A 26,205-nucleotide genomic window follows, 5' to 3' on the forward strand; every position below is an offset into this window, starting at 1 on the left:
CTTAATTGATACTAGATTTTAATCCTCAAAAGTAAGTACTAGAAGATAATGCAGCAACATTTATATGTTTCAGAAGGAAGAAGGTTATTAAGCAAGATTTTTGTAGGCTTTCTGTATGGAAGATTTCTAAGCTCATTCATGTAAATGGGCAAATAATAATTATCTTCAGAAATACAATGGGTTCAGTCTCTGCATCCCATTTCTGAAAGAAAAAATTACTTGAAGTATGGAAGCCAAATGAAAAAATTTATGAGTAAAGACAGGAAATGAGAAACATTTGTATAAATGATTCAGCAGTGAGCAATTAAACCAATAAAATGTAAAGTGTGAATAATTGATGCTAATGCGGTTGTTTCAATAAAGTCTGGGAGGCAGGTGTAGAAAATCCCTTTTTCTTGTATAGAGACTCTTGGTATATATACCATTGATGTATACATGTTAGATATGTAGTTTTAAATAGGTATCAAAATTTAAATAGAAAAATGGTGTATAACTTCCAAATGACTAGAAAAAGAAAACAACAAATAGAAAAGTTGATCAAAATAGTAAAAGTCAGGAAAATTAGAAAAATAAAAGATAAGAAAATGTAATAAACAAGCATAAACATAAGAGCAAGAAAAGATTCCGATATGTCAGCTATCACAATAAATGTAAGCTGGTTAAATTCCCGTATTAAAAGACAGTTCTTTGGACTGAGACAAAAAGCAAAAATCCGATAGATGCTATTGACCAAAAAATGAACTTAAAATAAAAGACCCAAGGCAAAGAGATATCTGGCAAGGGCCAAAGAAAGGAGAGTAGGGCTATCAATATAAGATCAAATAGAATGTAATACAAAAATAACTGTAAACAGAGTAAAGAGGCTTTAAAACTAGTATAATCACCTACAAAGATGTTTGGAGACACACTGTCTTATGGGTTTTAATGGCAGAAACAGAATGTACTAAGTAGAATTAGTGGAACATGACTTGGTTGACAAGATCAAGATATGTGTTGATGTTTTGGTGACCACCAGTGAGGGAAGTACTGGGAGGGATGTGGTAGGAATTTTTCCAGAGCACTACTTTCAAAAGGGCTTGAGTTCTAAGTAGAAAGGCATGTATTGAGACTGTGAGCTTAAGAATGCCTGGGGGTGGTGTACTACCTGTCATTTTTGCCTGATGGTTAAGACCAGAAAAAAGAAACTCAGTGTTCACAGAGCCACTGTCCTTGCTTCTTCTTGCTGCTATCAGTGCTCTCATCTTGGGTTATAAATGGTGCAGGCAGCCTGAAGTCTCTCTTTCATTCCTTTTACCTGAGAGGGTAGAGCGTGCCCAGAAAGCATAGAAGAGGGTCAACAATGACATTAACTTCATCCTTTTTCATAACAGAAAAAAATCTAAGTGTCCACTCTTAGAGGGTTGGTGTCCACAGATGTCTACAATACATTTTTTTAAAGATTTACTTATTTATTAAAGAGAGAGAGGGAGAGAGAGGATGCCAGCAAGCAGAGAGAGAGGCAGAGGGAGAGAGAGAAAATATCAAGCAGACTCCCACTGAGCGTGGAACCTGATGTGGGGCTCAGTCTCATGACCCTGAGATCATGACCTGAGCTGAAATCAAGAGTTGGACACTTAACTGACTGAGCTACCCAGGCGTCCCCACAATACATTTTTTAAATGAACCACTGTACTGTAAGCCTAGCTTTTATACAAAATATCAAATGAACTTAGTAAAAAAAGCTAGATAAAAATACATTGTGTGGTAGTATGGGTAAATTTTACTTTCTTCTCTATAATTTTTCATGTTCTCTAAATTTAGCAGTGAGTATGTATTATTTATGTAGTCAGAAAAAGCTATTTCCATTTTGAGAAGAAGGTACCCTACCTTATCTCTCTCTGAATTCCCACTGTAATTTCCCATGCCAGCATTTCCTATAACAGTGCAGTGAAGGAATAGCTTATGCAAAATGTTAAATATGTATTTTGAATTTAAAAAAAGATTCTAAGGTCACACTTGGAGAAGGCCTAGTTATTCAGGATTGATTTTTTTTTTTCTGTGCTACATGTTATATTTTCTGGGGCACCTGGGTGGCTCAGTCAGTTAAGCATCTGTCTTCAGCTCAGTACATGATCCCAGGGTACTGGGATCAAGCTCCTTGTCAGCCTCCCTGCTCAGTGGGGAGTCTGCTTCCCCCTGCCCCTCTCCTAGCTCATGCTCTCTTTCTCAAATAAATTGCAAAATCTTAAAACAAAAGAAAACAAAAACAAAAACAAAAAAAAACACAAAAAAACCTCCCAAAGCATTTTTTACTCTGATGTGCACTGTGTACTCACTCTTCATGAAAGGGATATACTGAATCATGTTTTCAGACTTTATTAACTATGGAAAATTTTTTATGTGCTTTCCTTGTAAAACTAGTTTTCCACAGGAAACACTCTAACACACACTCATTTATCCCAAAATTATTCATTTGATCATGTGTCTCAGAGTCCATGCAGCGCCCCACCCCCCACCACCTTGCCTTTTAAGGTCTGTTGTAATTGGCTGGGACCTGCCTGGTTACATTGGTCAGGATGTTCCAAACAGTCCTCATGCTTTCTTTTTAATTCCCACCAATTATGTGCTTCATTCTCTGGAGTCTCCATGCTTAGGGGCTATTTTGGCACTGCCCCGTCTTATCCAAATTTGGCAGTCAAAAATCCTTTGTGAGTTTTTGTCACCTTCCCTCCACCCTGGTTTACCCATACAAGGTCATCTTTTCTGAAGCACCATAAAAAATTGACTGATGATTTTGTAGGGGAGCTGATAGGAGGTGGGAGATTTCTCTGAAACAGCCAAGTGTAAACAACTTTCAACATTTGCAGGTATCCAGAGTTCTTTGTCTTTAACAGCCACCAAGGATCTTTCTATATTATTCTTCTCTTATTTAATGTACAAATGCTGACCCTTCTCCTCCAGACTCCTAGAGTTTACCCTATTGTACCCTCTTTTCAAATCTAAGAATTAAACTTTCTTTCTCCATTATAATTCAGGGACTTTTTACTCAGTCCCAGCAGCCTCTGAAACTGTCACAGGGTTGTTACAACTTACCAAGAGGTAGGAGAGCAGATAATAGGTCTGTGGGGTTCTTATCCTTGATGAGAGGTCACTTGCTCAGTGCCATTCATCTGGTGTGTCTTCTTGAGTTCTTTTCAGGGCTCCACCATGCCTTCTTCAGCATCTGGAATGCTGTTGGCTGCTGTCCAGTACTTAGGGCCCATTGCTCATGAAATAATAATTGAAGAAATTAACTGATCTTAATCCTTTTGGTGCTTTGTGGGCAGAAATGCCAGATTTACTTTACCCCATGGTGCCATGAAAAATGGGGCAATTTGGGAGCTTTGGTATAATTTAGGAAGAGTTTCAACTCTTTTAAATTAAAAAAATTTTAAATGGAAAATGATCAGCTGTTTTTTCACAGCTGTTATAGATGCTGCTGTTACTTAGGTGGCTTGAGCATTTCTTATATTGCTAAATAGAAAAATATTCACATTTACCTCTTTTTAAAATTAATTTTCATGTCATCTAATAAAATAAGGACATAATTTAAAAAGTCAAATAGCAAATAGGAATACCGAATAGATCTCTGCCTAACTTGTCCAGAGACAATTACTTTTGGTTCTTAGTTTTTTTTTTTTTTTTTTCCCAAGTACTTACTACATGTGCACATTTCTGAGTAGGATGAAGGTCTTACTCTCTTTGATTAATCAGTTTTAGACATCATTTTAGATTTCTTATTACAGCAGTGAGGATTTAGCTTTTTAATCCCGCTGTCTCTTCTGCCTTCTGCTTCTTATCATCCAGAGTGGATGTATTATAAGTTTAGTTAAGTCAGTATTTGAGTTTACATTATCATGTATATGCAAATATTATTCATGTCAGAGCCATGTAGTGAATTATGACTGTTGCATAACTTACCTTTTGTTTTCTTCAAGTTGATACTTGCCTTGCTTTTTCATTTGCTTAATCATTCAATATCTCCCCTTACTGTAACCTTTCAAAAGAGTGTTACACAAAGTCAGTTCCAGCAAGTAATTTTCCTATTCACTTTTTCTTCTTGAAAACCTCATTTTGTTATCTTGGGTTGATGACTCTCAAGGCCTGTTATATAGCTGTCATCCTGGACTCTCCCTTTGCTATCATTTTTGGAATGCTATTTACCTATTTTCTGGATCTTAGGTCTTCCTTATTCTGGCTTTGCTCCCTCGTTTTGGTGGAGCACATCTTACATTAGTTTCATCTTAAAAAAATGCTGCCTGGTTTTAACGTACCTTCTCTTGGCTCACACTGCTGCAGCGTGGACTAGTGTTGGTCAGTCCCTACACCACAGACCTTTTGTTTTAATCTTTTCTGGGAACAAACCTGCAGAATTCTGCAAGGGTAAGGGGAGGGGAATTTAGGGATCTGTTTTCAATTGGCCTTCCCAATTCTTTCCCCTTATTTCTGGTTCCTCCTTCCCAATTGTTATATAAATGACAAACAATGGTCTCACTCTCTTTTGTGTTACTAGCCCCTAGGTTGTTTATTTCTTCACCACAGTGTGCGACCTGTTAGCTCAGTAGCTTGCTGTTGCCAAACTGGAAGTTTTACACATTCAAATCATTTTAAAGAATTGCATGAATAAACAGTTTTGTTTTGTTTTGTTTTTAGCATTTAGAACCTTCTTGTTTTGTATACTCTGGAAGACCTCCCTCAGCCTCTACTGGCTGTTGATAAGATCAAGCCTTGTAATTAGCAGCCCCAAGCTGCTGCCACTCTGCAAGTTCTCTGACCCTCTCCCTGTGCTGCTGAGTGACATCACCTAGACAAATAAGCCCCTCTCTGATGCTTTTCTACCTCTACTCTGGGAGTACTGTTACTCTCCTTCCCTTCTGGATGGTGGCTACCTGGCCTTAGGCCAGTGAACATTGTCATGTTATAAGGGACTGGCCCTCTTATGCAACTGGGCATCACCTGATTAAAGCTTATTGTGGGTTACTGCCTTTTCTGACCTTTTTCCCTGATCAACTACCAAATCCCTTAAATCTACATTAATTCAGCTGTGGTTCCAGAGATGTCTAGTGAGGCCTGTGCCTGAACCTTCTGGGAATTCTGAGGCGTATACTGGGTTGTTCTGCTTTCTGCTGCTTTGGAATTCATCTTACTCAGTTCTGCCATATCAGAGCCACCCGTCTATCTTTTTCATAGCTTCCAAAGTTTTTTTGTAGTCAATATTTATTTATCCCTTCCATCAGCCTTTTATTTCTTCCTGTTTATCTGGGCTTCTCTCTGGGTCATTTTCCTTTTCTTTTCTTAGTGCAGCTTTGCTGATCACAAATTCTGCTTTGATTATCTGAAAAAGTCTGTTTATTTTTTGTTTTCTGAAGGATGTTTTCTTGGTTATAGAATTCTAGGTTTCCAGTTATTTTCTTTAACAATGTTATAGGTGGTTTCCATGATTCCTGTGAGATACTGACTTTCAGTTTTTTTTGTTAGTTCTTTGACAGTAATGTGTGTGTCCAATTCCATCCCTTTACACCTTTTAAGATTTTCCCTTTCCTGTGATTTTCTTTCTCTTTTTGTAACTAGCCAGCTTGGCTTTCTGGGACTAATTGAATAATTTGTGGTTTGAGGTTTTATTTGTTTTGGAAAATTCTTTGCTATATGTCTTTCATCTTCATTTCTTTTTTTCTCTCTAGGACTCGAATTACACATGTCAGTCCTTTTCATTATGTCTTATACCTCTCTAATATTACTTTTGACTTTTTTTATGTTTTTATCTTTTTTTTTTATCTTTTGCTGTTAAATCTGTCCATTGAATTATAAATTTGGGGTTTGTTTTTTTTTTTAAGTTCTACACTTTTAGTCTTCGGTTATTATTAAAGCATTTAATTATCTGGTGAAGTTCTTTTATTTCTTTTGTCCATCCTTTGCTCATTTTGTTTTCTTGGACATAATCATTCTGAAGTTGGTGAGCTAATTTCATTATTTGGATTAGCTGGTGGCCATGTCCTTATGCCAGCTGGGACTGTTTGTGGTGTCAGAGCTGCTTTGTAGCCCAGGTGAGCTGCAGCCTTGTTCTGGCTAGCTCTTGGCCTTGTAGGATTTTCAAATGAGACTCTTTTGTATTTTTCACAGACCCTGCCTCTGGGGTTTCTGAATTATAATCTTTATCTTTACCCAGCTTTTCAGTGGCTTTTTGTTAAGATTTATGTGTCTTACCCTTAGAATTTGAAAAATGTCCCAAGTTGTATGCCAACCCTGTGCTTGGATCCCAAGTTTCTCCCTAAAGTCAAGCCTATGTTTTCAGGCTTCTGTTTGTGCCACAGATTGGCCAGTGCCTCTAGAAAAAGGAAGTTGCAAAGTTTAGCTCCCCTCCAGGAGGAAGGCTTCCTCCTCATTGCAGCTGCTCTGAATTTCATTGCTCTCAGCTGCTTTCAAAGAGTTGATTTCCATATTTTATGTAGCGTTTTCAGTTGTTCTTGATGGGCACACTGATGGGCTGGTAACTACTCCAGCCTGCCTAGAAGTGGAAGACCTGAACAATTATGAACTGCCTTTTAGGAGCATAAACCAAGCTTCTCTTATGCATAAATAATTGCATCCCTCTAACTACTCTGACCTGTGCAGTAGGACCTTTATGTAGGTAAGGTATGGCCCAGCAACACAAATTTTAAGTAATTGTACCTGGAATACTGTGTCCCATCTGTACTTGGCAAAGAGTGGTGCTGTGATAAATGAGCATTGTCTCTCTTGGTCATGGGAGGGGGTTGCCCCCCATTTGCCTTTCCTGTTCGAAAGATTCCACTTTAGTACTTGACAGACATTTGGACACATCTCTTAAAAGAAAACGAAAGCACATTATGTTAAATGCTGCTTTTACACTGGAGAGAGCTGGTGAGCAGGAAGTGTTTGATAAAAGCTTTGGTTTTTAGAGTGCTGTTATTAATGTTTTGATAAAATACTGAGCTCTCTGTGCATTTTTCATTTGTGAGTACATAACTTAAACTTTGCAGTAGACTTCATGATAGCGTGTCTTTAAAATGTGTTGCTGTAAATTCTGAATAAATGATCCCAATCATTATTCTAAAATATTCTAAATTGCTTTTATTCTTACAGTTGTTAGTATGCCACATGTTATTCCATTCTGATTTTTTGCTGAGCAAAACATAATTGCTTTTGTGGAATATAGCTCTATTGATGGCGTAATCAGATATTAAAAATAGCGCTACAGAGTTTTGCAGAAAATGCAATTAAAGAAGCAGTAAATGCATGTGTCTTTTCACTCCTGTTCATAACGATTCTTTTCAGACTAGAGCTATTAGAGAAAATCAAATCTTGATTTGGGATGATTTATATGGAAAATAGCCATGAATTATATTTGCAAGATAATATATACTCCTTATATATTTTGCCCACACGGAAGTTTCTTTTTGTATTTAGATTATTGCACATGGGACTAGAGACTTAAAAAAAGTAGACTTTTTTAAGTGTGGAATTGCTTCTATGGTATATCTTTGCTGTTTGCAAGTATTGCCTTTTTTGAAATTGTTTAGGCTTCTTATTGTTGACTTTGCAATTTACTAGATATGTTTCCTTGAACAGGTTATTTCACATGTTGGAGACTTGGTTTCTTTGTCTGTAAGAAAGGAGAAAATAAGCCACTCATGATGCTTCATGAGGTATCCAGTGGGAAAGACTTCATCAAGAGTTGTTCCTTGGGTTCTACTCTTTGAAGCTAACCAAATGCTCTCCATCTCTCTACCCTTCCACATGTCTCTGGACCACCATGTTAGGCAGTGTAAGCAAACTTTAAAAGCTGTAACAAAGTTTGGTAGGAGGAAGGGAAGGGATGGTTCATGAGCAAAATATTGTATGTAGAGGCTGTGACTGGTGAACACTGGTTACAATGTATTTTGGAAATTGTAAATTCTTGTGTAGTGTTTTGGATCAAAAATTCAGAGAAAGGGGAGTGAGAGAGATAGCACCTGAAAAATAACCTGCTACACCTTTGAGAAACTGAATTAGATGAGAGCTATGGACATGAACCTGTATCAAAGTAATAGATCCAGGAAGGGGATATAACTACCAGACAAGTACACAAAAAGCAGGACCATGGTGAATGGACTCATAAATTCATTCACATTTCATCTTATTAATAAGTATGAGGTATGCGGTCTCTGAATATATTGCAGAAGAGGGCAAAGGGCATAGCATCTAAAAGACTCAAACCCTGTAATGGAGCATCTAGATAGGAATTTTGAGAAATTGGTATTTTCAATAAACTGGAAGAAAACATGGCTTCCAGAAACTGGAGGAGGTCGTTAATTTGTTGTTAATTTTTAGGCCTTGTTAAATACATATGAGTGGTACAATGTCAGGGTGAAATCACTTAAAAAAAAGGAAAAGAAAAAGAAACATTCTAAATTCTCAATTAGTAGAGAGAAAAAAAGTAATAAGAAAAAATTGTCAATTAAAATATAAAAGCAAGAGAGGAGGTGAAAAGCATAGAAGTGAGGTAAATAATTAAAAAAAATTAAAAAGGTAGAAACAAATCCGAATATTTCAGTGATCCTGACGCAGTGGAAATGGAGTGAAACTTAACTTGTTTAAAAAAAGGAGAGAAAAAAAAGACATGGGATCAAGGAAACAGTGGCTCTCCCCCGCAGGACAGAGGTGAAGGGGAGTCCCTGGGAGCCATCTACCAGGCCAAGGGGACAGCTGGGTGAAGAGGAGCTGGGGAGGAAGGACTACAAGAGGGACACATCCAAGAAAACCAAAGCAGGAGCCCTTAAATGCTCAGAGTGAGTGGAGACTGTCAGGTCTGTAGAGGACTGGGGATGAATTTGTGATAGATGCACCGAAGACTGAAGTGAAAAATGGGACAATTAGCCCCAATTAAATATTGTCATGTGATTTTTAAAAGGCACTGTAATTATAGTACTTGTAATGGCCCAGTTATGGATAATACTTACATGTCATCATGATGTTCACACTATGAACTGGAATAACCAGACAGATGGGCTGTTGCTCTCCTAGAATTGGGCATGGGTGAGAGTGTGGATTTGGCTATGCCTGGGGAGTGTGTGGATTACTGGGAGAGTTAAAATCCTCACCTTTCCTCATCGGAAAGCAGCCAGAATATCATGCAGAGAAATTTGAGAGTGGATACCAGAAGAAATAGCTAAACGATTGCAAATGACGGCCTCTTGAGAGAGCAGCTTGACTTTTCAATTCATGTAAAAGAGTCACTTAGATGAGAAAAAATTAAATCAGTGTTCTTATCCATATACGCTTTCTCAAAAGTATATTACTTATGTTTCTGATTTCTAGTGTTTATAGACTAATGGGAGATGACTTTAAGTAATGATATTTTCATAAAATGGAATATTGCTTAGCCACTGAGGTGATGCAGATGAATACTTACAGGGTGTGATGTCGTGACCATAATACGTTATATGGTAATGAGAGAAGATTATTGACAACACTATGATCCCATTTTTAAAAATCAAGCCAAATAGAATTCAATAGAGTCCAATCTATAGCAGAAGTTATAGAAGTGGTGAGAGAGAGATGGTTTCCTTTTCTCCTTTAGCTGATAGGCCTTTCCTGAAAGCCCTATATATTTTAATACATTGAACTTGCATTGCTTTTATTATTTAAAAAAAGGGTAAAAGTGAGAACACTGCCCTTCAGGGCTGTGCTACCTGTGTGGCTGCCAAAATGGCCATGTGGGTAGGTGAGAAGGATGGTGGTCCTGGGATGCTGAGCATCTGTACACAGATAGCCTTCCGGAACATCACTTGGACCCAGGCCCAGGGCTCCGTGTGGGGACTACCTGCATGAAAAAGGTATGTCCTCTGCCCTTGGTACTTGCTGCATGGCAGGAAGAAGGGCACGTGGATGGGATTTTGGGCCTTGGTGTCCTAGTGCCATGGTCCCATAGCTCTTTCCTGAGTAGGCTGCACGTTCTGGTGATCAGCTGTGTGGGAAGAGGGAGGCACAATGGTTCATTGTGGTAGAAGGACCTGATGAGGCTGAATGGGTGGGCAGTGACTCCCTGAGCCTGAAGATTTGGAACTTAACCGAAAAGCAGAAGAAAGGAAGACTGTCAGAAGGGGAGAGGGACGTGGTTATGTCCGCATTGTACCATGATGATTCTGCAGCCTGGAGAATTGGCTAGAGGGGCAGTCAGGAGTGGGGGCAGGAAGACCCGTCATCAACTGTTGCTGTAACTCAGGGGGCAAAGTGACAGGTGACCACCTGTGGGTGGAGGGATGGGTAGGGGGGCACATCCAGTGTGAGCTCTGTGGTGGGAGGTCCCTGCTTTGGATGGGGTTTGAGCATAAGCGGATGTCAGGGAAGGAAGTGGGGTAACAAAGGCACACCTGTGTGAATGGCAGGCCTCTGACGGGGGTAGAGAATGTCCCAGTGGGGGTGGAGTCATGATGGCACGGTTGGCACTATTGAGTCAGACATGCCGATGGGGTGTCCAGCAAATTTCCATGGTGCCTCTGGGTGTACACAGGGCCTGGAAGGCAGAGAGGCGGGAGAAGGGCTGGCGTGAACTCAGCAGCTGGTATGAGCTCTCCCAGGACAGATCACAGGTGGAGGGGAAAAGGACTGAGGAGATTGGTGGGGGTGTTCCAGAGAAGGGGTGGCTGCAGGAACCAGTTACAAGGAAAGGGGAACAGGACTAGAGAATAGAGCCCAGCTGTTAGTTACAGGGGTGCAGGCCCCTACCATCCCGCTCTTGGGGGAGGCCACTGGATCCATTCAGGGCCACTTGGGGGGAGATTCCCTGCATGTTACCAGCACGGCATTGTCATCCAGGCTTCCCAGGCTCTGTTTGGGGTTCCTCATAGGATCTGAACTTGTGAATGGTCATAGACCATGAACAAAGGTCAGGCCAAAGTGGAATCCTAGAGAGAGCCACTGCAACGGGATGCCCATCAGTTATGGTGGTCCTCACTCCCATGGAATGCCTAGCAGTGCAGAAATTTTCCTGGTACCCTCTCACTGCATGTCCCCCTGCCTCCCCTGTTCTCCCACCCCTCTATCTCCTCCAGGTATCTCATTAAGTTCCAGATAGAAGACTTGCTCTGCACCCAAGTATGTACATGTGGCCTGAAGACCAGGGCTGGTGCCAGGAAGGAAGGACACCTGGGTAGGCGGGAGCATCTGGCCCTGGTCTGAACTCAGAGGATACTCCAAGGGGTCACTGTGAATGTATAGGAATTCAGGGCACCTGCAGGGTCCAATCCACGGGCTCAAGGGGCAGGACTTCTGAGAAGGGAGTGTGCCATGGAGCAAGGTTAACTCAGAAGACTCAGGGTTCAGGAGCATAGCCTTTGGCCCCAAGAACAGGATGGCTCTGGGAAAACCCAGGCAAAGACACCTTTAAGGAACAGTCCTAGATTTGGGAGTTTTCGGAAATGGTGTGTCATTTATAACATCAGTACAGTAGGCTTTTATTCATAATCATTTGGAAATGAAGGGGCAATTTGTCTACCAGGCAGGTTCACTTCCTATTGTAATTCCAGTGGACTTAAAAGTTGATGTGGGTCTGTGAATTCACTAGCATAATTATACTCTGATAGCTTTTCATTACACGTAATGTGATTTTAATGGAATTAATGTTCTGTATCAACAAATACATTGTTTTTATTGTTGTGCAAAGAGGAGACTTCTAAAAGAAGAGACTCAAAATGATTTGCACATGGGTTTGCCTAATTTTCTTTTCCAAACAGGCAATATACCTGCACACTTCATAGTTTCTTCCCCATGTTGGGTGAGGGCAGGAGAGGGACAGGAGGCTCTTACACACATTTGGGTTCTAGTTGGAATTGATCTTTGAAACTTGCTTTTATATCGAAAGTTCTTATTATTCTCCATCAAAGAATAATAGCCTACATGGAATTGCCCATGGCCACCTGGCTGGCAGGTTTCCTGGCAGGCTGGGCCTTCCCCATAGACACCTTGGATGCCTACCATCTTCTGGACTCTCATCACAGTGCTTGGGATTCTGATTTCCCACGTCTTTACTTAGTTCTCAGGCTGTAAGTCTCTAGAGACCATCGACATGTGTTCTGAAGCAAAAGGCCTGTCAGTGCAAGTCTGAAATTTGTTTGGCCCAATCCACATCTCCCACCCGTGGAAGGGAGCATTAGAAGGAATTATGTCTCCCTTGCTTGGGTATACCCACCTCCCTCAGAAGGCAGAACCAGCTGTTGTTAGCCCGTGTTTCAATAAAATGTTTACTCTATTACCCACAAAACATGGGAACTTGAAAAGTACAAGGAGAAAACCAAACTCCCACTCTCCAGAGAGGATTTGTGGCTGTCTTTGGGATTTGGTGCGGGTTTCCTTATGTATTTTGTTGTGTGTTGGCATTTGTATTTATTTACTTAATATGAGGGAAATTATCCCTCCTCCAAACCATTTCATAGCCTGCTTTTTCTTTGCTTCTTTTTTCCCTTTTATGTGGTGTGAGCATTCCACGGAGTACTAAATATCCTAATGCAACATGATTTAATGGCAGCAGCTGGGAAAGACGCAGTAGATATAAACACTTCTGTCTTGCTAAACACTCAGGTCATTTCCCATTTGCAAAATTATAAAGAACACTTTGATTAATACCTGGAATTCTTAGGAGTGGAATTACCAGCTCCAATGGTATGCCTAGTTTAAAATATTCATGCCATAATACGTGCACAGATTAAAGGCTGGTATTTCAGAAAGTTACACATTTAATAGCAAGTGTCCCTTCCCTTCCTCCCTCATCCAGTTTCCCATTGTTGAATTTCTTGTATGTCCTTCCAGGGAAAAACGTTTAGGTGTGATTCCAGCATCCATCCATTTGTCTCTATTTATACAAACAGGATCATGCTCTGCACACTAGGCTGTGTCTTGTTTGTCATTTGTTTGTGCTGGACATTGTTCCACATCAGCATAAATAGATCCGCCTCAAATTTCATAAAGCATATATTCGTGTTACATGTAAATATCAAAGTTTATTTAACTAACCCTTTATTGTTAGCCACTTGTTATAGGTTTTTGCGGTAAATATCCTGTGCAAGTGACTTGGCGTACCTCCGGTACTGTTTCCATAGGTGACATTCCTGGTAGTGAAATTCAGTAGAAGTATGTGCCTTTCCTATTTTGAGGGTTTTATGAAATTGCTCCCAAAGAAGACTACATCATTTTATGCCAACACCAATCATTAAAGAGGAACTTTTTTCTCCTCTGTCCTTGCCACTTCACCAAAAAGTTGGCAGCCTGATACAAAATATTTGTCATGTTGATTTGGCTTGTTTTAAGAAAAAACTGGAGTAGGTTGAAACATCATTTTATATGTTTGCCATCCATTAACAATGTGAACATCCTTCCCCATATTTTTCTATTGAGTGGTTCCCTTTACTTATTAATTGATAGGAGCTCTTTGTAAGTTAAGACAATAAACCTTTTGTTTGTTGTGTATAAGTATTTTTCCTCTTTAGAATTGGTTTTCCATCTTATGTTCTTTTAAAATCACACATATGTCTGTTGGCTCTGGCCATGATAGGGCTGCATAAAGAAACCTCTCCAAACCTCAGTGGTTGTCAGCAGCCAGTCTTCGTCTTCTGCTCTGGAGAGCTGAGGTGGCCCCACCTTGGATGAAGGCTTGGTTGGGGTTGGGTCTGTGCCATCTATCCATTCTGGGGCCCAGGCTGAAGGGGCCATGGCTGTCTGGGTCCAGTCCACTGGCTTGAGGGGCAGGTACACAGAGGATGACAGGCAATTTGTGTTGTTGGGTGGCATCATGAGATGCACTGGAGGTCTTGAGGGTGAGGGCCACCTCTACCCAGTGTGGCCAAGTAAGTCTCATGGTCAAGCCCAACATCGGCTGAGGATGGGGACTCTAAGAACTGTCTTGGGAGGCTTCCATGTTACTTGTCAGAAGCATGGACTTATACTTGTCATATGGGGAGGCCCTGAGATTAAGAGCAAAGATCTAGTCTACCCCTTTCGTCTTTGTCATATAGTGTAACCTAACCACAGGTGTTGTTTTTTAAACAAACGTTTAAAACGTATTAATCTTTTATTAGGACTCTTGATTCCATGTCGTGCCTCCAACACTGAATTCCTCTCAAGATTGTTTTAAAAAATGCTTGCATGTTCCTCTAGGACTATCAGATTTTCATTTTTTGTTTACCCTTTGATTACACTTAAATTTATTTGGGTATAAAGAATAAGGTAGAAAATAAGTTTGCTTTCTTTCCAAGTGGTTCACTCATTGTCCCAATGCTTTTTATGGAATTGATTTTTTTTCCTCTTAATAGTATTTTCATTAGAATTTCAAGGAACTTCATGCATTCTTTGGTTCTTCACTTTGAAAAAAGGATTTTTTTTAAAGATTTTTTTAAATTTATTTGACAGACAGAGATTACAAGTAGGCAGAGAGGCAGGCAGAGATGGGGGGAAGCAGGTTCCCTGCTGAGCAGAGAGCCTGATGCGGGGCTTGATCCCAGGACCCTGGGATCATGACCTGAGCTGAAGGTAGAGGCTTTAACCCACTGAGCCACCCAGGTGCCCTGAAAAAAGGATTTTTTTTGCATCTAATATGAGGAGTTTTATGTTCTCATTAGATGTTCAAGATTTTCTTGATATTGTTCTTGCTCATTTCATATTAGTCTCTGTGTTCTAAGTCATTCTACCTTTTTGTTATAAATGGAATTTTTTGTTATAAATGGAAGTGTTATAAGTGGAATATTTAATTTTATTCATTTTTCTAACCCATCTTTGCTTGCATGTATATAGGAAAGCTATTTTTTTCCCATACTTTATGAGCTTATATCCTAATACTGTAATGTGGGCAAGTGCTTTAATTTTCTCCTCTGTGCAGTGATGCAAAAATCATACATGCCTTTTATAGTTGTCAAGATACAAAGAGTTAAAGTATAAAACCTTAGTAGGTATATGTCATAAGTCAGTGTTCACTAAATATAACTAATATCATGATTTTTAAATATATTAATTTTCTAACCATTTGATTTACTGAATGCTTGTAATTACCTTGTTATTCTTTTTTTATCAGTTTCCTTCAGTATTTGAGATAAGTGTATCATTTTCAAGTAGTAATCATTTGCCCCCTCTTCACAAATTTTTAACTTTTCTTTCTTCTTTGGTTTTATTAGCTAGTTGTATTAGTTCTCTATTGCTATATAACAAATTACCACAAGCACTATGGCTTAAAACAACACAGATACATTATCTTGCAGTTTCCATGGGTCTGGAGCCTGGAACATTTGGGCTTTCTGCTGAGTCTGAAGGCTAAAATCAAAGTGAGGCCAGATGCATTTTCACCCAGAGGCTTGAGGAGAGAAAGATCCATTTCCATAGTCCCTCAGGTTATTGGCAGTGTTTATTTGTATGGTTGTATGACTGAGATCCCCATTTTCCTGCCAGGTGTCAGCTGTAGAGGATCCAGCTATTAGAGTCCCTCTCAAAGCACAGCAGCTTACTTCTTCAGGCAGCAGCAGACTCTCCCTAGTGCTTCAAATTTTTGGCTTTACAAAGAGCCCAGACCCAAAGGGTCTGCCTGATGAGGCCAGGCCCACCCAGGAGAACCTTCCTTTTGATGAACTCAAAACCAAACTTATTTGGGACCTGAGTGTACTGCAAAATCCTTTTGCCTTTGTCATAGAGTGTAACCTGACCACAGGACTGAAATTCATCATATTCACAATCCCACCCACTCTCAAGAAGAGGGGATTCTGTAGGCAATATACAACCAGTGGGGGGGAGCAATTATTGGGAAACATCACATAATTCTGCACACCACACTGGTATTTTCCAGATTAGTTTTAAATATAGGTGGAAATTTGGGGCATCTTTATTTTGTTGTATTAAACTAAGATTTATTTTTCATAAAAAATAGTGATTGAATTTTATCAAATGCCTTTTATATATCTACTGAATGACATTTTTCATTTTTTTCATATTAATATGATTAATTTTATTACTGTATTTCCTCTTACTGATCCATCTTTTCATTCCTGATGTGAACCCCCTGCCTTACTCTTTATTCTTCTAAATGTACCACTGAAGTCTATTTTCTAACATTTTATTTAAAAATTGTATACCTCTGTTTATAAGTAAAATTGGCCTGTTTTTTCTTCTTGCGATATTTTACTTGTAACAGGCTGACCTTTGTAAAAAGAATTTGGAAAGTTTCCTTGTTTTTTTCCCTTTGTGCTCGGGAAAAAAAAATAAATTGTGTTGGAAATCTCAATATTTTGAAGCTTTTGAAGAATTTGCCTGTGGGTATTTGACCACTTTCCCAATTTATTGGTGTTTATAGGTACATTTAGTTTTTTGATTTTAAGGGGACTCAATTGTAGTAACATATTTTCCTAGAAAACCATCTATGATATCCTGATTGTTATAGACTGAATGTTTGTGTCTCCCTAAAATTCACATGTCAAATCCTTATCCCCAGTGTGATGGTATTTGGAGGTGGAGCCACTGGGAGGTGATTAGGTCACAAGAATGGAACCCTCATGAATGGGATTATTACCTTTATAAGAGAGACCCACGATGTGAGGACATGTGAGAAGATGGCCATCTGTGAACCAGGAAATGAGCCCTCACCAGACATTGAATCTGCTGGCACCCTGATCCTAGACAAAGGGCATGCACCTGGAGGCATTGCAGATCTCTGGGGTCTACCACCCCACCCCCAAACAAACTCCACACAATGACCCAAGGCCAGAGTGGCAGACAGCTGGAATCTGAGAGGCAGGGAGCAGGGTCAGAGTAGTACACGGCTGGAGCAGACAGGTTGCCTAGGCATGAATGTCCACTGTGCAGTGAGATGGGGTGGGGAGGGCTCAGACTGAGATTTCCAGATTGAGCCATGAGCTGATCCCTTTGGAGATCACAGCATTTCTAGAGCTCAGGTTCTTCCTGGTTACTGGCAGAAGTATACCTGTCTTAGGGAAAATTTCTCTATTTGGGGTCCACAGAACCTCACTAATTAAGAGCAAGCAATGTGTTCACAAGACTCCCCAGCCTACAAACATCAAAGGAAGGATGCTGCAGTAAATGAGAGTCACCAGAAACAGCAAGCAACAGGCTTAGATACCTAATGTTCACTGCACATCTTGGACATAAGAGCATCTGCATATGAAATATTTTAAGCAGTTGTACAGATGAGTATGTACTAAGAGACTGTCTGAACCAAATCACCATACTTGGGAAAGGATAAAAGCAGAACTTATAAATACATAAAATATAATCGTTTAAATTCTCTAAATAAATGCAGATGTTCAACAGCTGGTTAAACATAGTTCAGGGAAAATTAGTCACCTGGAAGGTAAACATAAGGAAGTTTTTCAGAATGAAATACGGAAGGACATGGGTGTGGAATATGTGAAAGCAGAACTAAGAGATTTGGAGGATGGAATAGGAAGGATTAGCATGAGATTGCCAGAGTCCCTGATGGAGAGAATGCCAGAGAGACAATATTTGAAGAGATATTGGCTATGCAATTTCCAGAACTAATGAAAAATGTAAATGCATCATGTCAGAAGCATAGTACATGCCAAAAAGGATACATAAAAAGAAATCCACACCTAGACATAATACGCAAAAACCTCAGAACACTAAAGGCAAGGAGATGGTTTTAAAAGGCCTTAAAGAGTAAGGACAGGGGTGCCTGGGTGGCTCATTTGGTTAAGCACCTGCCTTTGGCTCAGGTCATGATCCCTGGGATTAAGCCCCATGTCAGGCTCCCTCCTCAGTGGGAAGCCTGCTTCCCCTACCACCCTGGTCCCTGCTTGTACTTTCTCTCTTCTCACTCTCTCTCTGAAACTTAAAAAAAAAAAAGTCTTAAAAAAAAGCAATAAAAGGGCACCTGCGTGGCTCAGTTGGTTAAGCCACTGCCTTCGGCTCAGGTCATGATCCAGGGAATCCCAGGATCTAGTCGCACATTGGGCTCCCAACTCCGTGGGGAGTCTGCTTCTCCCTCTGACCTTCTCCCCTCTCATGATCTCTCTCACTCTCAAATAAATAAATAAAATCTTTTACAACAACAACAAAAGAATAAAAAAGGGTAAGCACAGCTTCCTGCCTCAGGGAACAGCAGTTAAAAGGACAGCCAACTTCCTGATGGCCACGGTGGGAACCAGTTGATGGTGGAATACTGTTTTCAGACTATTGAGAGGAGAAACCATCAACCTAGAACCCTGTACCCAGCAAAACTAATTTTCAAGCATGAAGGTGAAGTAAGACATTCCAGATTTAAAAAAAAAAATGGAATTGCCAGCTAAAATATCTGCACTAAAGGAACCTCTATGTCAAGGGTTCATAGCAGCTTAGGGAAGCCTGAGGAGCCCATCTCAGGATAAGTCTTTCTAATGCATAAAATGAAATAGATAGGATTATAGAGGAAACCAATTATTTTGAAATCTTTTAAAATCCAAATATTTTAGAAATGTTATAAAAATACAAATGCTGCTTTAACTCATTAAATAACGAAGTCCAGTTGCAGGTTTTGAGTAAATAGCCCTGGTGGAAGGCTGCATCACACCGGGCAGGACCAGGATGAATGGGTTCCAAGCATATATGAAGTAATTTGCATCCAAAAAAAATTCACTGCAGAACAGACTGTGTTGTATTTTGCTTGGATTTTCTTTCGACTCATGGGTTATTTGCATTATCTTAAAACAGTTTCCTTTTTTTCTTTGATTGGTCTATCTTTCCCATCAATGTCTAGTTTTGCTTTTATACATTGAGAGAATGAAAGCTACAGATTTCTCCTCTATCATGGAGGAAGTACACTGAGAAGGAGAGTGGCGTTCCTTATGGACGTTTTGAGTTTGATGTATTGATGAAGCCTCCAGCAGAAAGTGGTGTGGAGAAAGTCAGGACTGCAGTGGGAGTGAATGGTTAGGAGAGAGATGGTGGATTTGGGGTTGTTCTGAGAGAAGGAGGTAGAAGCCATGGAGATGGGGTGGATGGGAAGGCATGTATTTCTCTCAGAAGGGAGCTGAGATGGACACAGATGGACACAGAAGGCATAATGGAGTCAGCCCTGCCATGTGGTCTCAGGTAGACCCAGACACAGAAAACCACCCAGAAAGAAAAGAAAATATAAGTCGGAATAATTAGGAGGTTCCCCTACTCCATGCAGGAGAAGGAACCATTTTGCATAGCACAGGTCTGAAGTCTGGAAAACGTGGGGAAGTGGACTAGGTAGAATTCATTCATTTCAGGAAGCTCAGAATATTATTTGCCCCATTTTTGCAACAACAGTTCTTTCTCCAGAAAGTGGTGAAGCCTGGCTTCTTAGGGGTTAATTGATGCCACGTTAGCTATTAGACAGTCCTGCCATATGTTTTGTGAAATAATTGAATTGGCTTCCAAGTCTGCATTCTAGAAGGACTCGCTTCCTTACCTAAAATGTTGCATTATCATTTTCCTTTGAACCAGAAGAGCAGCTCGGAAGAAAATTCTTGATTTGGGACAATGAAAGGACTTTTCGATCTTAGAGGACAGGATTTAAAGAGCTAATTTCTTCCAGGCCTCTGTGTTCAGACAGCAGTACCAATCCAACAGGAAGGCCTTTGGCTCTAAAGATGCCGTTACTTCCTGGCGGTCTATTATCCCCTTTCATTGCCCTCAACAGCAGGAAATTCTGTCTCATTTTTAATATTATCACTTGCCTCTAGTTATGCTGGGCAGCAAGTGGAGAAAAAAAAAGTGGGTTGGTGTCCTTTTAACAACTTGCGGGTGCTCAAAAAGTTAAGCTTCTCTCTCTGAGAAATATCACGCCTTTGACATTCTTTTTTGGCTTTTCTTTCACAGCTATTTAATTATATGTTACTCTTCTCTGACCCTCTTCAATTGCTTCGTATTCTGTGTAAACTGTGGACTTTGAATAACGATATCGGTAAATTAAATGGGACAAAGGTTTCATGAGATGCAGTAATTTCACGGCTAACTAGCTCAATGACCCCATCTCTCACCAAAGTGGTACAAAATAAACCTGCAGAGGTACCAGAGTGGCAGAACATGCAACAATAATTCTCACCGGTAGTGGGAATTGAGCAAAAAAAAAAAAAAAAAAAAAAAAATTCAAAATAAGACCTGGTCATTTCTTTTTTTTTTTTTTTTTAAAGATTTTATTTATTTATTTGACAGAGAGAGATCACAAGTAGACAGAGAGGCAAGCAGAGAGAGAGAGGAGGAAGCAGGCTCCCCGCTGAGCAGAGAGCCCGATGCGGGACTCGATCCCAGGACCCTGAGATCATGACCTGAGCCGAAGGCAGCGGCTTAACCCACTGAGCCACCCAGGCGCCCGACCTGGTCATTTCTGAGGGGAGCTATGCTCCTCTCTTCTCTGGTGCCAAGTGGACCAGAGGAGGCCTCCTCTGGTTCTCTGGTGTTCTGGTTTTCTAGATCCGGGGTCAGGGAAGTCTGCTTCTTCTGAAGAGACATGGGGAGAGAGTGCACGTTTGAAAACAAGAATACAATATTCCACTCTTCATTATTAACATTAGTGTATTAATAAGCTCAAATGGCCGTAACAAAGTATCACAAACTCGGTGGCTTGACTAATAGGAATTTATTTTCTCACAGTTCTGGAGGCCAGAAGTCTGAGATCAGGGTTGGGTTCTGGTGAGGGCCCCTTTCCTGTCATACAGGCTGTTGAAACCTTGCAGTGTCCTCATGTGGCCTTTCCATGGTGTGCACATGTTGGGAGAGAGAGAGAGAGAGATAGTAGAGAAATCTTTCTCATCCTGTTAGGCCACCATCCCATCATGAGGGTCGTACCACTTATAACATAATCTAACCCTAATTACCTCCTAAAGGGCTTACGTCCAAATACCATCACACTGAGGGGTTAGGACTTCATCATATGGATTTAGTCCATCATAAGGACATTTAGTCCATAATAAATAGTTTTCTACTGCTGTGTCACAAGGTACCACAAATTTTATAGCTTGACACAGCAACATTCAGAGTTTCTCTAGGTCAGGAGTCTGGACATGGCCTAGCTGAGTCAACTGGCCAGGGTCTTAAAAGGCTGCAAAGTGTTGCTGGGGCAACATCTTTGTAAGTGTCACTGAGTAGGACCACAGGAGCGATAGCCCATCATATTGATATAAAGGGGAGGGCTTTATACAAGCCCATGGATCATCAGGGATTATCTGAAGATTTATATGCCACAGAGTTTGATGGTTTTATTTTTTCCCTTTGTGTAGGGGAATTGGATCCATCTGTAATTACAGTTCTCAATGATACTTAGAAATGTAACATTTTCTTCAGTAAAGCAAACTGTCCATATTTGTTGGAGGTAAAATTATTTGAGGGGATTCATGGAATGATAACTGTGGGGTGGAGGCAAGGAAGGTCAAGAATTTTTACTGTAGCCTAAGTTAAATGATTATTAACTAACTTCCTTTGTGTTTATAAATGCCTGTTCTCTGGAGGTTTGTGGGTTTCCCAATAAAATGTCTGTTATAAGCAATTTGGCCACTGTAGACATTTGATAGTTTTATAAACTTAAGCTTAGAAGAAAAGATCAAGGCGTTCTGTCTGAGCTTATTAAACATGGCTTGAGAGGTCTGGTGGTAGTTTAGGGATTTAGTGGGGCCCCATGTACTCATGAATACATAGGCCCTTCCTGAGTAAGGAGGAATTGGGCCATGTCTTAAAGAATAGGTAAAATTTTTTATGGTAGAAGTGGGAAGTAGAAGACAGAGATTAACATATGTTTTCTGGGAAGTGTACCTTCCCATCCTCTACCCGGGCTTTATTTGGTTCAGGCTGGTGCTGCCTCAAGGGAAAACAGAGGATGCTCTTCGGAAATCATATCCTAAGGAGAAGGCAGGGTCAGGGCCAGCTAGGCTGGGGCTATCTCTAGGATTTAGATTTGAGAGATCAGGAGAAGGGGTGCCATTGTGGGAGGAGAGATGACAAGAGGGAGAGTGGTTTGGGTATAAAAAGGAAGAGAGAGGTTATAGACCTTGTGGATGAAGAACAAGGGACTGGGGCTCAGAGAGACACAGGAAAACAGTAATCAAGGATTTCCGTACAGGTTGCAGCTGGGTGGCATCATGAAGAGAGATTTGGGAGATGGGAAAGTGTTCGTAAATACTATTTGTTGATATTGAGTATGTTTGCAAAATGCATGCATTGAAGAAAGTATATATGTGATATGCTTGGGAGCAGAGCCATGTTGAGCTCTTTGGTTCATTTGGTTTGTTTGTTTTGTGTGTTGTGTGTGAATAAGATTCAGCAGTCTTGGAGGACAGGTCTTAGGGAGTGGGAAGGGAAGAGAGGTGGGAGGACCTGATGGAGCAGAGAAGGGAGGACATCTGGGGAGTGATGCAAAGCCTAGTGGAGAAGGAGCCTCCCACAGGAGGATGTGGTTAACCTCAGGTCTTCAAGCTGATCACTGCACTAGTGTGTTGCACTCAGCGACCCCTCTGGTGACCTTGGGAAGTGTGTGGGCAAGTGGTGAGGGCTGAAGCCAGATTGCAGTGGGGAGGGAGCAGTTGTGTCTCTGTGATCTGTTGGGCCCTGCCTGTCCCAAGGAGCCTGGGAATGGAGGGATCCATGGCTAGCATGTGCCTCAGGGATTGTGGGCCAGGAGCTGAGGGGTGGTTCTCCTGAGAGAGAAGACACAATGATCTTCATGGGGTTAGGGAGACATGGAGGAGCCAGGGTGGGGGGAGGTGGCTGCTAGTAGAGGTCCTGGAGGGGATTCGCTCGGTGGGACCTGGAGCCATGTAGGCCAGTATGTGGGAAGCTGGGGACCTCATCCAGTGGCACCGCCTCCGGGTGACTTGGGAAGCTGTCTGGGGGACCAAGTGTGGGAAAGGAGAGAGGGAGCCTGCCAGGTCTGCTGCACCCAGCACCCATGCACAGAAGGAAAGTAGCCAGGTGACTGGCAAGGGGGGAGCCTTTGCTTTTTGGGGAGCCTCTGCCTTTCCCCAAAGTAGGGTTTGTAGTCCTCCCTGTGATTTTTAAGTCACGAAGCCAAAAAATTCACAGGAACAGAGTGGAGTAAGTGCTCTTCCAGCAAGTGCATCCGTTCCTGGGCCCATCCATACAGAGCCTAAGTGATCTCTCAGGAGTTCCTGGTGATCTCAGAGGCCCATGTGCCACCCACAGTGGCTGCAGGGTGAGCGTCCAGGTGGACAGCAAGCTTCATGTCCCCCTGCTCCTGTACGTGGGCTGGATTCTAGAAGTAGTCCGTTTTCAAGCTGAGATGGCCAGGACTGTGTTGATGGTCCATTAGAGGTTTCCAAAGAGTCTTACCTTCCTGCACCGTTTGTCCTTGCAGGTGCTGCTGTCAGGACTCATTGGCGTTGTCTCCTGGAAGAGGCCTCTCTCGCTGGTGGTAAGTCTGCACCTGTCTCCACAGCGTCCGGGGAGCAGGGCCCTCCCTGTGGGGTTGTTAGCACTTTAAAGGTACCAGCAAAGAGAGTTCTGGCTGCTTTAATGAAAGCGGGACAGAGACCTTGATAGACCTGGAATCTCTCAATGCAGAGAGGCTCTTAGGTAACAACCAGGGTGTATCCTACCTTCTGTCCTTTGGAGAGTAGCCGTCTGGTGCTCATCTGAGATGCTCATGGGGCGTCTTCTTCATTTGTTCTGTTTGGGTGCTGGGAACAAAGACATTTTAGTAAGTGTCAGTGCAAGTGTTTTCTCTAGGTGTGTAAACATATTAGTGTACATGTGTATGCACACAGATGAGCCCACGGGCAGCCCCTCCTTTATCAGAGCTCAAGAAATGTAAGCCATGTGTGTGTTTTGGGGACTGAAACTCAGTGTTTCAGAGGAGGGTGTTTATTTGCTCCAAAGGCACAGGGGTGTTGCTGGAACCCCTTCTCCCATGGCCACAGCCCCATGCCGGGGAGGAGCAGGCCACACGGGAGATGGAAAGAATGGGATGGTTTTTCCAACGGGCAAGTAGCCTGAGCAGATTCATGTCTATTGATTTGTATGCATGCTTTTCTCAGGGTGTGCATTAATATATTTATGTGTCCGTGTCAGGGCCAGACGAAGAGGTTTTCTGGGTTTTGATGGATAATGAAAAAACATGGCATGGCTTTTTTTCTCTTTTGTAGGCATCAATTATTTAAAATCTCTTCTTTAAGTGATTAGGTTTGGAGATAATGACATGTACTAAATATTAATGGAAGCAGAAAAATCCCACAAATCTGCCTGTTGTAAACACCTTCCCCTCCCGAGAGTAACCACAGCATCCTGAGGAGGCATCGGGAAGAGAGTGGCATTAATTCAGTGAGCCTCTTCTCCTATGACTTGTTGAGAAATTTCCTTTAAAAAAAAAAAAAGTTGTTTTTTTTTTAATGTAGAAAGTATCAAACATGTACACACATCGAGAGAGAAGCTAGTATAATGAATCCTTGTAGACCCCCCCATCTGTCTTCTGCAAATATTAACCTTGGCCTGTCTTATTTGATCCAAGCCCCTTGCTGGAGTATTTTAAAGTAAATCACAACTAGTGTGTCAAAGAGCTGACTCCACTGTGCAGAGGGAAATGGTGGTGGACATACCAGCTGTGGGGCCGATGCCCTTTGGCTGTGCTTTTGGGCTCCCTTCGGGGACACGGGGCCAGCCTGTTCCATTCCTTCTCACCTGCCCTGATGAAACAGGCCAAGGAAGCCCTCTTGCGCTGGCAGCCAAATAAGGAAAAGCCACAATGGGGCAGTGGTGAGTACTTTCTCCCGTTCATTTATTTCTACCCAAGCCCCAGGTAGGAGAGGAGGGCTTCCCCACGCTCAACTGACCACTTTCTTTACTTAGGGAGGTAAGGGGGTGAGTTAGGCTAACCCTAGGTACTGTCACAAAGCCCAGACTGTCAGTGGCTTAACATGGCAAGAGTTAAAAACCCAAAAGCTCAGCCAAAGGACGTGCTTCTTCTAGAGTGGTCATTCCGGACAGTGGAATGGATCCCCATCACAGGGGATCCAGAGACCCTGGTTGCTTCCTTCTAGAAGGGACTCTACCGTTCCCTAGGCTTGTGGACTCTTACTTCATTTCAGTAGAACGGGAAAGGCAATGTGGATGGGCCTAAATGTGACCCTCATTGCTCACACGTCCAACCACTGTGGAGGGCCTGTCACATGGCCCTTTTGGGCTGGGTAGGAAGCTGGAAAAGGTAGTCCCTTCCTGAACTTCCCAGCAGCAGCTCCATACTATGTAAAGAGGTGGGCGGGAATTTTGGTAGAAAATTGTTCCTCTCTACCATGAGATCATTCTTCTGTGTTGACCAGGACAATACAGTCTTCTTCATTTAAATTCAATTAGCCAACATAGAATACCCCATTAGTTTCAGATGTAGCATTCAATAATTTATGAGTTGCAACAATACAGACTTTTGATTCATTAGTAAAAACTCACTCTAGACTCAGCTAGAACTGAGGAATCAATGAATTCTTTTATCCCAATCTAGAATTAATCTAGAATTAAGGAATTCTTTTATCCCAAGTTCCTGTTTCTATCCTCTCTACCTTAATGATAGTGTTTCCTTCTTCCTGGAGCTATAAAAGTGAAGGAGCCACTCTGACCGTTTGGTTCATTTCCAGGGGTCTCACCACCACTCTCTGTCTCCGTGAAGAATTCCCCCTCCCCCCACCCAGAGGGAGTTGCCCTCTCTGAAGGAGGGTGTCTGTCCCTCAGGGTGGTTGGAAGAGGCCGTGTTGGGCCCTGCCAATCCAGGATCCACACTGCCATGCCCCATGCCCTGCGGGGGCTGGCAAGTGAGGACTGCCATGCGTGGGCATGCTGAAGGCAGGGTTTTGGTACTGTCACTGGTCTATTGGCAGTGCCTTTCCTCTGAAGGGCTGGTGTGTGGGGTCATATCCTAATCTCTGCTACATGTCCTTTCTTTCCATCAGTCCGATCTTATAAAACACAATGGGATGAGGAACGGTATCCTTTTTGCCTGGAGTGACTGGTATACTGGTGGGGAGCCTGTATTAGGAAAAAGCAAGGGAGAAGGGGCAGCAGGCTGTCTGAGAGGACGGGAAGGAAGGTTGCCCCTTCCAGGCTGGTGAATGTGATGCCAGAGGGAAAAGGAAGAGAAAAATACTGGGACTTTTTTGCCCTGGTATTTTATAAGAGCCTTTCATAATGTTGGAAAGTGATGATAGCTATTTCAGTAGAGAATATGTATTTTTTGCATTA

General features: G+C 41.7%; 1 protein-coding gene across 4 annotated transcripts in view; it reads left to right on the top strand.

Annotated features, from left to right (window-relative positions):
- The window catches only part of ENTREP2 (endosomal transmembrane epsin interactor 2), a 545,857-nt gene that overhangs the window by 190,572 nt on the left and 329,080 nt on the right, over positions 1-26,205 (top strand). For all 4 annotated transcript variants that reach the window (XM_047737128.1, XM_047737129.1, XM_047737131.1 and 1 more), the window contains one exon: positions 23,336-23,392. In XM_047737128.1, coding sequence (XP_047593084.1) covers positions 23,336-23,392 — 57 coding nt within the window. The remainder of the gene's footprint in view (positions 1-23,335; positions 23,393-26,205) is intronic.

This window comes from Lutra lutra, chromosome 7 (genome assembly GCF_902655055.1).
Source record: "Lutra lutra chromosome 7, mLutLut1.2, whole genome shotgun sequence".
NCBI lineage: Eukaryota > Metazoa > Chordata > Mammalia > Carnivora > Mustelidae > Lutra > Lutra lutra.